Source organism: Pygocentrus nattereri, chromosome 7 (genome assembly GCF_015220715.1).
Source record: "Pygocentrus nattereri isolate fPygNat1 chromosome 7, fPygNat1.pri, whole genome shotgun sequence".
Taxonomy (NCBI): domain Eukaryota; kingdom Metazoa; phylum Chordata; class Actinopteri; order Characiformes; family Serrasalmidae; genus Pygocentrus; species Pygocentrus nattereri.
The window spans coordinates 43,989,858-44,005,443 of NC_051217.1; the positions used below are offsets into that span (position 1 = coordinate 43,989,858).

Genomic DNA, 15,586 nt, shown 5'->3' on the forward strand with positions numbered 1-15,586 from the left:
CGACTTGTGTGTTCAACAGTACGAAGAAACACAGAAAACTTGACAGGATTCACAAACTTTCAAGCACCACTGTAGCTCTAGAACCAATGACCAGTTCTGAACTTGAACAAAAAGGATTTGTTTGTTAAGCTGCCTCCATGTGCTCTTGGAATTTTTTCCGGAAACACGATTCACAAAGTTTCACGGACAGTTTTAAAAAGAGAAAGGAAAGTTTCGCTGGTTAGTGGTAGATAATCCTTTATTTTTCTAAATGTGATCTACTTTTAATAGTCGCTGATCAGTCCATAGATTCATTACATCATTTTACTTATTAATATATTACAACATGATTAACACCAAATAAAATGTTGCTGCCAGGACAAAAGCTCACTTCTGTTTTTCATTTTTTGATATACAGGGTGATTCAAAACGATTAATCCGATTTCAAAGCTCCATATTTTTATAACCGTGAGGCGCCGAGGAACCAATCACAATCCATTTGAAAGAGGGGTCATAGAGTTTCTGACCGTCACAAGAAGACGGCTCTATTCAGTCTGAGAGGACATGAGACCCCTGGGCAGAACGCGTTCTGCGTTCTCCACGTCAATTAGAGTGAATCTGTCATAAATGTGCAGCGTGACTTTCGTGGGCAGTGAAGCTCCAACAGCTCAGAGCGTTCGTCGTTGGTTCCACAGCACCAATAAAGTGAACGTGTTCAGGAAAGCGGCGTAATATCGGGTAATGCTTATGTAAGCTTTACCTTGACCAATCACAAAGCTTCTGTGGCTTGTCCTGCCTACACAGCTTGAGTAAAACTATACGTCTGCCACAGTCTCTCTCTGTTCAAGCCCAGAGAAACTGAGCAAAAGCTAGCAACCAAGCAAAAGCTAACCTAGGATGAATAACTGTGTTAACAAAGTTTCAGGCATTTCTTTAAGACATCACGGAAAAGCTGGATGTTTCAGTAAGATATGGACTTAGATCGTTCTAAGACAGGTCTGTTCAGCCTTTCTTAAGCTGTGTATCATTTGCGTGTTGGATGTTTAATATGCAACTCGCTTTTATAATCATATAAGTATTTTTAATATTGTACCTTTGTCTGATAAAGCTGAGCTTTTCTCATGAAAGTGATTTCCACCTATTTTATAGTTTCCATAACTAAATGAATAAGTGAAGTACTCCTAACTCCCACTCTTAAGAGCATAGTGAAAAATGTGGCATGGTGTGAGTGTGTCAGTGATAAATGGGACTCAGAGGGCCTTTCTGGCATTGCCTCGCACTGAGGTAACAGAGGACCCTGAGCTGTCATTGTAGCAGTACAGGCCACTTCAGGTCATCTATAAGACTCTCTCACAGTCACAAACTCTACACTGCGCCATACCACTGGGACACACATGAGCAGTGAAGTATCACAGCCCAATTAAGCCCTTAAAGTCCAACGACCATTTCCTCGGGCAGGGTATGGTCTTTCACACACACACACACACACACACACACACACACGCACACACACACACACACACACACACACACACACACACAAAAATACATACATACACACATCATGCCCCTCCGATGCTGTTAACAAGAAATGCCTTCTGAAGCATTAACGCCCCACAGACACTAAAGCTAAATGACAAACAATTAATGGACAAACTTGTGTCCAAACTTCGGGCTTTCAAGATAACTGCTACTCTTTTTAGTTATGTAATGTATTTTTGTTTATGTTTACAGATTATAAAATGTCATAGTGTCAAAAACAATGGTTCAATTTTACATCAAAATATGTGAACGAGTGCAATTTTCATATCAAATGAGCAGCGATTGTTAGTCGATAGTGTCAACAAGTTCAAGGTGATGCCCCTTAACCTAATAACCGAGTGTGTAAACTGTCTGTAGATGGGTTACTGACCAATGGTCAGCAATCTTTCTCCTTTAGATGTACTTTTTCGAAGAGTTTTGCTCCAATTTAATATGCTGCCCTTTTGCTACCAAACAATGCTTCTGATCCAGCCAACCAAGGACAACTGAAGAAGTTAATGCGCTGGAGCAGCTGCGGTAGATTGTGGTTGGAAGTAGTCAAGGCTGGTGACCGCTGAGTTACACCAATCAGAAGCAAACAGAAAGCAGATATTCTGATCTTCTTGGCCAAAAAAAAAATATATATATATATTTATAGAACATAATAGCAATTTACAAATCATGCTTGCAATATCAGCCCCACCATAAAATGACTTAACTCGACACGGTTTGAGGCAAAACTGTGATGATTTAGGCATCCAGTGCCTTCGAATATCAAACATGTCTTGGCTGACTGACCATTTTTGGGATTAAGGCAAAATGGTATAAGTTTGATTTTTCAAACTACTGCATTAATGCACCACTGAAGCTAAGCACGCAGCAGTGATGGCACAACAATGACTGTGGGCTTAAACTCCAAAATCACAGCTTTACCTCAAGCGCAAAGGTTCCTTACAGGTACACTTTTCCTTCATTAAGGTACAAACAATGTTAATGTTCCCTTAAAGGTACAACAGTGCTTTTAAGGCCTAATTGTGGACCTAAAATAAGGCTTTCCAGGTGAAAAGTACATATTTGTGCCTTTTCATAACCAAATATTTTAAAACCTGACAGTAAAATAAAAAGCCTGGAGACGAGACGGGGGGTGTGGAGTCGGTACAACTTAATAAATAGAATTTCAGTGGATTATGGTTCAGTTAGGTTCCCTGACTAAAGGTACCACCCCAGTGAAAAAAGGGGTTCTGCCTCTGTACCTTTTTTTCTGAGAGTGTATAAACTAAAGCATTTAGCAATTTTAATACGCAATCCTACCATAAAGAGAAAAACACAAGAAAGATCAGATCACCATTAAGATCACACGGATCCATGTACTCACCCTCCTCCAGTCAGGCCTAGCTTCACAGGGTCCAGGATGCTTCCACGACCCTACACACACAAGACAAGGGACACTTTAGCACGTCAGAACTGAGGACGCATGCTGACCTCGCCGTTACAGTCCACATGCACCGAGAATCCATGTGATGGAATTCATTAGGATAGTCAGTCATACTTTATTTTGATGGCCTCCTAAAAGTTCTTTAAAAACGCTCACGTGCTGAAAATCTGACGACTGCTGATTTTCTAAAGAATGGGGAGGACATATTGACGCCTTCGGTACAAAACCTTGTATCTCCAATTTGGGCTCTGAGTAAAATGTGACATTAACTTACATTTTTCACCAGCGACAACATACAGCACTGCGGGAAAGCTTCAGGGCATCTAAGCAAATGTTTAAACAGTTGACCTCAGCAGTGAGTTTATCACCATATACATTAGAATAAAGTCGTATTCATAATTCAAATAAACAGAAAAACAATAAAAAGTAACAAGAATTTCTTGGGTCCATATTTTTCCTGGGCACCTTCACAGCCGCCACAGAGACTCGTTAATATCATCAATTACATCATGAGCTCAATTTACTGAGCACTGATTGGTCAAACCAGGAGCTGCTTTATAACTACATATAATACTGGGCTTCCTCGAGGAGAGGCTTGGAGATGGGTCAACACACACACTCACATCCAGAACAGCACTATTTATTATATATATATATATATATATATATATATATATATATATATATATATATATATAATCATTAAATATCATATTATATATATATATATATATATATATAGCTGTGTCTTGGGTGCCTAAGACTTTCGTACAGTACTGCATATTTCATATACAAAGCAACTACAATGGACCATCAAAATAAACTGGAAAAAGTGCATCTACTGAATTTACCTGATTCAAATGTGTTTATCATTTGCACATAAATGCAAAAATATTACATCAGTACAATTACAGCCAAACATAAGTAACTGAAAAGACAAATCTATGTTGCATTTTATTCATGGATGAATTCACAAATTTGCATAACATGCAAATGTTGCACTAAATGCACTTTCAATGGAGTTTCATGAATAAATATACACTCAATAGAGCACAAACATCAAGCATTCAGTCAATCACATCACCACAACATGCTCAAACAAGTCAAATACAGTTTGGCCACAGGACAGTCTGAAGTGGGATCAGGTCAGGACGACTTCGACACGTCTGGGCGGCCCACACACACACACACACACACACACACACACACAGCACGGAGGAATGACCATGGGAACGACGTATGAATTAGTTAATGTCACTGTGATTTACAGAGGCTGGTGTCTGTAACTTAGGGCCATGGCGTGCGTGTAAGACATATGGGGCTTAAAGCTAGAGTCTGTCCTCTGACGTCTATCTGTTATGAAACGCTCACTGCATCAGTTACAGATTATGAGACACATAAAATGCATGTCAGGCTGAAATCTATCATTATCAATATTTTCAGCATGATCAATAATGAACTAATAAATAAAATACTAATAGTAAATCCAATGTTACTCTTACTACTACTTATACTACTACAAGTAGTAATAATAGTTATTATAATCATGAATGCAGCTATACGATGTCATAATTATTGAATTGTATTGCAAATGATATATTAGCGCGTAGCAGCGTATCGTATTGTATGGTACAGTATTGCTACATTAGCTTGATGCTACAGCATTAGACTGGGACACCATGAAGCTCTTTTGTTTTAAATACGGTACTTTTATGATGCTGAATGGTCTAAAGAACTGAAAACATATGAACATAAGGCGCACATTCAGTCACCCATTCAGTTTTTACTGTATTTGAAAATGTATAAAATTGAAAAGCATAATACAGGTTAATAATAATAATAATCATTATTATTATTATTAATATCATTTCATCATCATCAGATGCATCCCAGTTGCTATTAGTTTAGAAAACAGAAATATGTATTAACAAAAGGACATGCATATACACATTAATCATTATGACAAAATCTCGTATCTCCAAAAAAGAATCCTTCATTTTTTGTAGTGGTTGGTTAGTGTAGTGGGTAACACCTCTGCCTTCTATGCTGTAGACTGGGGTTCAATCCCCCACCCGGGTAACCACCCTACACTAACCAATAAGAGTCCTTGGGCAAGACTCCTAACACTGCCTTCGCCTACTTCTGTAAAATGATCAAATTGTAAGTCGCTCTGGATAAGAGCATCAGCCAAATAATGTAAATGTAAGTTTTTAGAGAAAGTTGACGGAACAACAAATTTTATGTAATTTTATAACATTTCTGTTCATCTATTCACTATGAAATCTGAACATATTTTAAAGGCCAGCCTGCGTTTTCAAATGGAGATACAAGGTTTTATTCAGGCAGGGATGATCAATACGATGATGTGAAGACAACTGGATTCTTTAGAGAAGAAAGACAAGAAGCACTTCTGCTCAAACGCCAGGAGTAACAACAGGAGCATAACGCAAAAGATGCAACTGACAAACCGTAACCTCTACGTAAAATGCAGGGCATTATATACGAAACCACATATACACAACATGCATGGGTGAACACACACAAACGCACAAAGACGAAACAAAAGTGTTAAAAACCTGTGACTCCAAAGCAGCGGTGTCTGTGAAGGGGAACAATTGAAGAGAGGAGAGGAAAAAAATCATTAGACACAACAAAATTAACTGGCATAGTGTGAATGCCAAAGGGCTTGATCTATAAATAGCCACAGATTACACATTGTTATAATGATTCGCGCCTGATGGGAAAGAGCCAAACAATTCCAGCCAGACACGCTCATTCAGTTTAATCACACACACACACACACACACACACACACACACACACACACACACACACACACACACACACACACACACACAGTCATGACACACTGAAGTTGCTCATTCGTACTGGTACTGCGTGGCCAGCCACTCCTGTAACGCTCTCACTTTGTGCCCTACTGCACAAAAAGTCATTTTCCATTCATTGAATTATATTTTCACTACATCAATAACCAAATACAATTTAGACTGAACAATCAAGCCGAGTAAAAACCTCACTGTTTCTGTACACAGTGTGCAACCACACACAAAACCACAACATTCGCACACATACAGTCATATGCCAATACATCTCAACACCCTCAGTCCTACTTTCTAAGTGAAAATAAGCTACCACATCCTCCTCCAAAGACGCCGAAATATTTTTATTTGTCTGCATTTTTAGTACATTTTAGTACAATTCTATTTATTTGCCGAGTTTATCATATTGGAAAAAAAAAAAACTACAGCATAAAATAGAGTTAAACTGAGCCAATGAACATTAACAGTGAATTAAAATGTGCAGACGTGTGCTCTGTGTAGAGGATGTGTAACTTATTTCACTTGCTAAATATGCTCAATTTTACCAGGGGTGCACAAACTTCTGCATACCACTGTACACACACACTCCGAAGACTTCGCACATCTGAAATGTTTTTAAAAGGTCTGTAAGCTCCACCTGGCACAGATTAGAAATGTAGAAATATATCCAAGATACTAATAACTATGTGGAGGTGTAAGAATGTATGCTGACTAACAGCAGTGCAGGCTTGACGGTATAAAGACTAACCGTAACTGTAACACCAGGGCTGCGTTTACATTAAGACGGTCAATGGTAGGCCGGACACTCCATCGTTTCCACTGGGACAGCAGCAGAAAATTCCAGCAACAGCAGCAATATCTGCAGTGTACCGCAGCGGAAAGTTCCACCAAGAGTTCGGTTTTCATGACTTTCGCCATCAACTGCAGCAGTGAAATAAACTGGATGCTGATTTATTTGGGAGCCACAGATGCGAACATCTCATTGTGCCCAGTATCACACATACAACACAAGAGAGAGAGTACAGAGGGTCCCCCCAGCAGCTCCCACCTTAAACAGACAGTCAACACTGCTAAACTCTGCTCTGCATTTCCACAGCTGTATGTCACCATCAGCCGAGAGTCTCTGAGTCTCCCAACACCAACAAGTAAACAGTGCGTTAGAAGTCGGTTAGAGCAACTTTGAATTAGAGGCATTTTTTATCATCCGCCCAACACACACTAACACACCACCACGTCAGTCTTACTGCAGTGCTGAGAATGATCCACCACCCAAATAGTACCTGCTCTGTGAGGGTCCATGGGGGTCCTGACCACTGAAGAACAGGGTAACAGAGAAACAGATGGACTACAGTCTGTAACTGTAGAACTACAGAGTGCAGCTATACAGTAAGTGGAGATGATAAAGTGGACACGGAGTGTAGAAACTATATATATATATATACATAAATAAGCAAATGTGTTTCCTGCTGTGCTGCCCAACCAATATACTATGTGGTTATCACAAGTGATGAATCATATAAGCAATGACAACGATATACGTGGTCATTGCTTATATGATATATCCAAACGGTATATAACGGTATATCCAATAACGCCAAAATGCTGTTAGCTCGTTTGCTCACTCGTGGTCCCGCAAGCTCAACCAAAGAGCCTTTTTAACGGTCTGGTGAGGTTATAAAGCTTTGCGTGATTTTTTTTTAGAGCAGCATTTGTGGAGCATTCTGTCTATCATTGTTCTTTATTTGACACTCATTACTAAAAACAGCTGACAGAACCCAGCTGACCACCCCATTGTACTAAACTGTTAACACTAGATGTGCAACAAAGCTACAAAAGATACGCCTCAGCCAGGCAGCCTTTGAAACCAAGAAGCTCAGCAGAGACATCAAACGCAAACAGACAAAAGCCAAAGCTCATCATTCTCAAATGAAAGGAAGCAGACTGGGCAATGGCAGGCGTAAATCGACCCGGTCAATAAAGCAAAGACAGTGAAAACATGGTCAGGTAGAGCATTGATTAGATGCTTCCAGTTTAACCAGCTTCATTCTTCACCTCCACAAGCCAAAGGTTAGATTTCAGTGTGAGCCGAGCACAAAACCCTGAATTAAGCACTTCGATTTGATGCGTTCTGCGGTTCGCTCATCTGAACCTGACTTTTCAGTAGTGGCCTTATTCTTTCAAACTGTTGAATACCAAAAAACCTTGGCACATAAATTCAAAAGTTCTCCTGCTTGTTCAGGGGCTGTCGTGGGCCACTAGGAATTTCACCCACGGTGCCAGCGTGTCTGAAAGTCATTCAGCCTCTTCCTGACGTCGGGGGGCTAAAAGCAAGAGATCGTCCTTGACCCCGTTAAATCGATGACCCGTTCGATCTCCAGGGCAAAAGTCTGGCCTCAGAGCGATCAAACAATGTTCAAGTGCTAGTTAGCATCCAGTAAAAAGCAGTGCTGAGAATATCTCCTGAAAACAGGCTGAGGACAGACTTTCACTGTAGAAATACAAGTTCATATACAGATATTTATAAGCTTAAACGGCTGGAATTCTAAAGTTGTTAATGTCTCTTTTCTATACCTGTCATTTTTAATATTATTAAATCACATTGGCATGTAATGAATTACAAGTGCAGTTAATCTACAATCCATATCTCAGGTCTAAATCCGCTCACCATCACAACATAACAACAAACTAAACTTTCAGATCATAATATCGCATCTCTTCCAGTAGTTACACACTTTATTTTGAGTCTTCATTTTCAGACTAAACAAACACTCAGCAGAGTCCCAGTAACACGTTAAACACGAATGAGGGTTAGGATGAGGTTTTTGGGTTGAGTTTAAGTGTAACGCCGGGGAGCGATGAGGCGGACGCATATGCTGAGATAAGCGACTTTTATTGAGGGCAAATCCAAGGTCGTGGTCATGACAGTCCAGGTTCAGGTAGCCATTACGAAGAGCAGGAGGGACAGACATGACGAAGCACACGGAAATCCAAACAATACAAACAGCACATCAGAACATCAGGGGCAAACACAGGGCTTAAATACAACAGGGATGATGGGGCAGGTGGAAACAATCAGGGGCGGAGTCACGAAACAAGGGGCCGGACTAGACGGAAAAACAAATGCACGTGGAAGATCAAAACAAAGGGGCACGTGTGCAATCAGAAAAAGCACATGGAGTAGTGGGAGGAGCCAACCGTGACATTAAGATTAGGGTTAGAATTAGGGCCAGGGGTAGGATTAGGTTTTAGGTAATGGAAGTAACATATTACTAAAACACCTATTTGCTATAAATAATGTATCAACAGAACATCTACAAGACATTTACTGCAGTGTGTTCAGATGTTTCAGTACTGCTACTTCACACTGCCTATTAAAGTTTTTGAAGATGTACAGTACCGATATACTAATTGTCTTTTTACTTCAGTTCAAATTTCTTGGGACTGTGTATTGGCGAAACAATACGAAGGGTTACGATTCAATTTATTGCAATATATCATGATATTGTAAGCAAGGTGATATATTACGATTTTTTGAAATCTTACTTTAGGAAAACCGTCATAGTATTAAAAATAAAATTGTAAAAAATCACCAAATGCATAAAACCTGAAAAAAGAAAACGTCTAATGGCTGAAGACAGATTTCCACGCTGCTATCTAGCAGCTGGAACTTTAAATACAACACACAAAATGAACCACTATCTGCCATGAATCTTTGCATGTAAACTATTGATTAAAAACTGATACGGTGTTTTGGAGAATCAATACAGAGCATGTTTATGCAAATACACATGGGACAACTTCACCAAACGATGCTGAAAGTTTGGTTCTACTACATCTAAACAAGTCGGGTGTAAAATGTAGAGCCTCCTATGAAAAAACCATAAACCATTTTTCTGGCTTATCAGTTACTTTGTTTGTACAACCTTTTACATTAAAAGCCAAACTACGAATATCGTACTGCAAAATCTAGAGAGGAGAGGCCATATTTCTTTATTCTATACAGTTTTATTAACATGATAAGGAATCCACTACTGACAGGTTGGATGCATGGAGATCTGACATTCAAGAGGAGATACAGGAGACGGACTGGGAAACGACATGTTTAAAAGCCCAGAAACAATCAATTAACACAAGAGTGAAACTCCTCCAATATACGCGGTTGATGAGAACGTATGTAACTCCAGTCAAACGGAATCGCTGGTCTCCTGATATTCCAGATAACTGTAGTAAATGTTACTCTCTTTCACTGTGTATGGGAATGTCCAACATTACAGCAGTACTGGAAATCAGTCATGCAAACTTGGTCTAAGATTTTTGGAGTAAATGTACCTGTTGAGGCCAAAATGTGTGTGTTGGGCATCCAGAACTGTGTTTTTAGTTCCAGACAATTGACGTTGATTGACTGCAGGCCAGGCGATTAATATCTTTGTACAGGAAGAAAATGGATAAATCATATGTGGGTGAAGGAGCTGGCATCACTTATATTGTCAGAGGAAAGGGGGTACAATTTGAAGAAATATGGTCACCGGTGACTGAGTTTCTGAGACATTATGAAGGACATTAATTAGGAAAAATATGCTAAGTGCTGAGTGCTTTTGATTTTTTTTTATAATTAATTTTTTTTAGTGTGTGTGGGGGGGGGGGGGGGGGGGGGAGGGGCTGGGGACTATGGTGTTTAACGTAAATCTTATGTCAACTATATTATTATCACTTGCTTGTTTTGTAATATTAAAAATCAATAATAAAAAAAAGCCAAACTACGATCTTTAATAAAAATGTCACACGCACTGTTTTTCATTGTAAAGGCTCAATTACCATTAACGTTTTCTGCAATGCTTCCTGTGTGCTTAGAGCTCCCAGTGTGCAATGCGGAGCTTCCTCTCCGGGATGCAGTAGCCTTTAGCTGGCTGCAGGAGTCTTTCTAACAGATAAGAAGCTCTAACAAAAACGTAAGACGCTGGGCTCTGGTGGAGTACACAGTTCACACAGCTCATGGCTCTTCCATAGGAGAATGTGTACGGACAGAAAGAAGTTCCTTTGTTTATATCCCAATTTACTTTCATGACTATTTGAATATTCCAAAATTACGAAATTATCCCTGGTTAAAACAGGTAAATCCACCCAAGCATGAGGTGAACATGATTTCTGATCTGTAAAGGTGTCTGGACCATAGTTTGTGTTTCTGTTACACTGTATAATTTTGATCTGGCTAAAGAACTGGTGGGCATCAGCTACATGGGCTGCATCTCCCTGTACTTGACACTGATTGGTTTATAGAGCAGTGCGCATCTAATGTCGGCGTGTTGTCAGTTCGACAGCCTTTTCTGTTTAAATAGAGAAAAATGAACAGATTTATAAACAGATTTAATTTGTTATTCTGCTGCAGCAGTTTCTTCATCTTGAGATGGCCTTGCTCTCACGTCCCATCATATCCTCTCTCTCTCTCTCATCCTCTGAAAATAAGGTAGAAGTTCTGGAATTTTTTATGCCGTTTTTTCAAAATGACTTTTGACTCATTCATCAGAGCAAATTACAGTCAAACATTTGGTTTCCTCCTCTCCTCGTGTGCTACTGCTTCTCTTCTGGTTATTTTTCTCACTCTATTAGTCAATGGGTGAAAATAGCCTGCCTCTACTTCTTGTAGTTGGTCTGAAATTCCCAACCATCCGAAAAAGTGAAAAGTGGTTTTACACTAATTTAGTCCTCTACAATTCCACCCATTAATTAGGAGACCCCTAATCACATGATATCACCGGCGTTAGGAGGCTTCCTTAGTGTCCTGTGAAGCACCACAGCATCTTTTCCGCTGTTAATGGACAGCTGAACGTGCTCGATGGAGAACGCTAAACACGGTTCTGTCATGCCAGCTAAAACAATATAAAACAAACGGAACAATACTAATTCCATCTCCCTGCCTTTTTCTGTGTAAACGACCGCCCACATGTCTGGCTGGACACTGAAGGACTGACTGTTGAGCCCTCCTGCTACCCACTTCAGACCAGCTGCCCACACCCCAGCTACTGCCACCTGCCTTGGACTAGCTGCCCACCCTACACTGATGTTCTCATAGACTCCCAGCTATTCCTAATACCAATACTACTGCTATTAATATTAGTAGTATAATAACTCTGTAGGTAGTCTGACCAGAGGAGGATGGGTCCGCCCTTGTGAGCTTTGGTTCCTCCCAAGGTTTCTTCCTCAGCTCTGAGGGAGGTTCTCCTTGCCACTGTCACCCCTGACTTGCTCTCCTGGGGGTTTTTATTCATGTTAAAACTTTGTCTTTTCTGGAATTCTGTGAAGCTTGATTTGATATTTGTGCTGTCCTGGACCCCCCCGAATACTGCACTGACAGCATTTGGTACAGCCGGCGGGCAGTGAATGATTAAACTGAAACAGCCAGAGGAATCCCAATCTAAAAGCAATTCACTACGTTTCTGCCCCTGCAGCCGATGGGCCGAAACTCCCTGCAGTTAATCAGCTATAAAGGAGCCAGTCATCACTTTAATGTACTTGGTGGGAATCAGTATTTATGTTCAACAGCTTGTGCTAAAAACGCATTTCCAGAGGCATCCATCTGTGTTCACACACATATCGGGTGCGTTCACAGGCCTGACAGCGTGAAGGAAAAGATAGCTTGTTTACAAACAGATGTGGCAGCCTACAAGGGGCCACTGTGGGAAAAAAATAGGAAAAACACAAGATAGAGAAGTGGAAGGGACGAGGAGCGGCTGGCCGCTGGGCTGTTTCTTCGGAAACACACAAGAGCCTCAGAATGAGACTGAAATAAATATTCTAAGCAAGGCTGACCTGGTTAGTGAATGCCCTTGGGAGCGTGCATTAGCATCTGAATACAGTAGCGGCTGGGGTGAAGTGAAGATGGGCTTGGCAGGAAGAACAAATGCTCATAGACTTCACTGCAAAAGCCCTTTACAACGTGCAGGCATGCTTTTAACACAAGCCTACGCATGGCATGACGACCAAAGTGACCGATAATATCGCAATACTCCTAGAAATTTTCACCACATTTATATTTTCTGACATCTGATCACCTGGAAATGAGAAAAAAGAACAAGTAATGAAACATCTAAAAAACGCTAACAAAAACGGTTGATTTATATTCAATATTTGGCACTAAATGCCATTAAATGGGCCCAGGTTTGCACATAAAATCTGCAGCTGGGCAGCACAACGCTGAACGATTCCTCAGGTACAGCTCTCTGGCTTTCCCTCTCTCTTAATATCTGGCTTCCTCTCCCTCTTCTTGTCCATTTGTGCGAGAGATGGATTCTATTTTCCTTCTTTAATTAGCTGCCGCAAGAGAGAGAAAAAAAAAAAAAAACATGGAATAATGGCAGCTGTTGCCAGAGATGGAGCCACTAACTTCTGAGGGCTTTGGCCTTTCTCCTGTTCTGGCCAGTGAAGACATCAAGGCTTTCCAAAACGCAGGGTTCAGCATTAATCTTATTAGTATTTGAACTGGAACCCTTCCAGCTTCAGATGACACACAAGGGCTCATTAAAATAATGAACAGGCAGCCGATGCAAAATGAGGAAACACAAAGTCACGAAGGTGCCTGCTCCACTCCGTCCTTCTCTCTCTGCAGAGGAAACGCCAAAAATAAAAACCACATCGTCCCTGTCCAAAGAAAAAGGCGCATCTCCAAACCAGTAACTGTGCAGGAGAGGGCGAAACTCAAAACTCACACTTTTAATGCAAGTAAACATGAAAATATTATATTGTAATTAGGGCTGAAAGCACAGTGGTCAAATTGCAAGAGCTGCAAGAGGGAAAAGTAAAGAAATTTACTTTTAATAAGACAGAATTTGAGAACTGTCTGTAGAACCAGTAGACCAATCAGAAGGAACCAAAGCTCCAGGTTTTGTGACATCATAACCACAACTTACAGGCAGTCTGGGACAGTGCATTAAGGGGTCAAGCCTCAAGTTAGTAAAGGTCAATATTTTGGGCCTGAACCTTAATTTGTAGAATATAATGATCATTTAAATCGCTGTCATTAAAAACCGCAATTAGATATTTTATCCAAATCATTCAGCCCTAATTGCACTTTTGGAGTCCTATTCATCCACTAATCATTACATTTTCACACAGTGTAAAACATCTCAAGAAATTGAGATGCTTGGTGTTTCCTGAGACAGCGGCAGAATTTAGCAGATGCGTGCTGTTCACATGCATCAGCAAGCGTGGAGGCTGGCTGCTGTTCACATTTGTGCTATTTCAATTGCAGTAAACATGTTTCCAGGGAGAATGGGGTTTGCTAAATGACAAACTACCAACAGTAATGTAAAAATCTGATATCAGAAGCATCTCTAAAACGTCTACAGGCTTAAATAGCAACCACTCTAGGATTTCACTGAACAAATCAATCATTTATTCATTTATCTTCTAGGGATTCCTCAAAATTTCGCCAAAAAATGCAAAAAAAGACACATTCAAACGGTTTGGCAGCAGATCAATCATGTAAATTTCAGCTATGTGGAACTATTTCACGCTTTCTCCCAGGAATGTTAGACGGAGGAATTTGAATCACTGCCCATGGCGAGTCTCAAAGGGAGATACAACACCCAAGAACTCTACAGATCTGACACCACTTGAAAACACAGCATGCCGAAACGACAAGTACAATAAAACAACAGAAGCGGAGCGGAAAATCCCAGTTAGCACGCCAACACCATGACAAATCCACAAGCAAAGGAGCCAAAATGCAAAGTAAAAAATATTGAAATTCACTGATCACACATTTCATAGGCAAACACCATGCAAACTGTAATAATCACATACAATTCTAGATTTAATGTTAACTTTTTTAAAGCTCATGGTTTGTTTTAGCATTAAATTCATTACAGTCTCTTGACACATCCATCCATTTTCTAAGCCACTTCTCCGTCAGGGTCGTGGGGGGGTGCTGGAGCCTATCCCAGCAGTCTTCGGGCGGAAGGCAGGATACACCCTGGACAGGTCGCCAGTCCATCGCAGGGCAGACAGACAGACACAGACAGCCACTCACACCCAGGGGCAATTTAGCATGTCCAATTGGCCTGACTGCATGTCTTTGGACTGTGGGAGGAAACCGGAGAACCCGGAGGAAACCCACGCAGACACGGGGAGAACATGCAAACTCCACACAGAGAGGACCCAGGCCCTCCTTGCTGTGAGACGACAGCGCTACCCACCATGCCACCGTGCCGCGCCTCTTGACACATGAAGTATAAATATTTGCAGTGGCTCTTGATGAAAAAGTATTCTGACTTCCATCTGTCTTCAATCTAACTGGGAACACATTCTAGCTGAGCAGCCAAGGGCCAAGTAAAATCCCTCCCCGGGCCACGTTTGGGTCAGTGGTCGCACTTGGACACCCTTGTTTTAATGCATGTCAACAGAACATCTTTTTCTTTGTGATTTTTAAGCACAAATGTGAACAGCAGCTATTATTTCCAGACATTTTTTCCTGGGAGAACAGCATTTGCTAAATGACTAGCTGTCAGTGCTCATGTAAAATGTGAAAGATTACGAACAAAACATGTGTTTGATCAACAGTCTTGATGTAAACAGCTACTCTGGGGTTTCATCAACTTGCTCTAAACAAATCAGTGGATAATGTCTTTAAAAATAATCGTTTAATTCATACCTAATCAAGGCATAGGAAAAAATAACTAGACCTTCTGGGTCAATCTGCAGGCAGAAATATCATTCAAAGTAATCATTCAAGGAATCCAGCAGAGAGTATCCGCAGCTTGAATGAACACTGCATTAGCCTGTGATTCCTCTGATTCAATCGTAGGGGGGGCTGCGG

General features: G+C 40.7%; 1 protein-coding gene across 3 annotated transcripts in view; it reads right to left on the reverse strand.

Moving 5' to 3' along the window:
- The window catches only part of LOC108411445 (protein unc-13 homolog C-like), a 331,641-nt gene that overhangs the window by 294,742 nt on the left and 21,313 nt on the right, over positions 1–15,586 (reverse strand). For all 3 annotated transcript variants that reach the window (XM_037539851.1, XM_037539850.1, XM_037539852.1), the window contains exons 3-4: positions 5,512–5,534; positions 2,876–2,925 (exon numbers count right to left, since the gene is read on the reverse strand). In XM_037539851.1, coding sequence (XP_037395748.1) covers positions 2,876–2,925; positions 5,512–5,534 — 73 coding nt within the window. The remainder of the gene's footprint in view (positions 1–2,875; positions 2,926–5,511; positions 5,535–15,586) is intronic.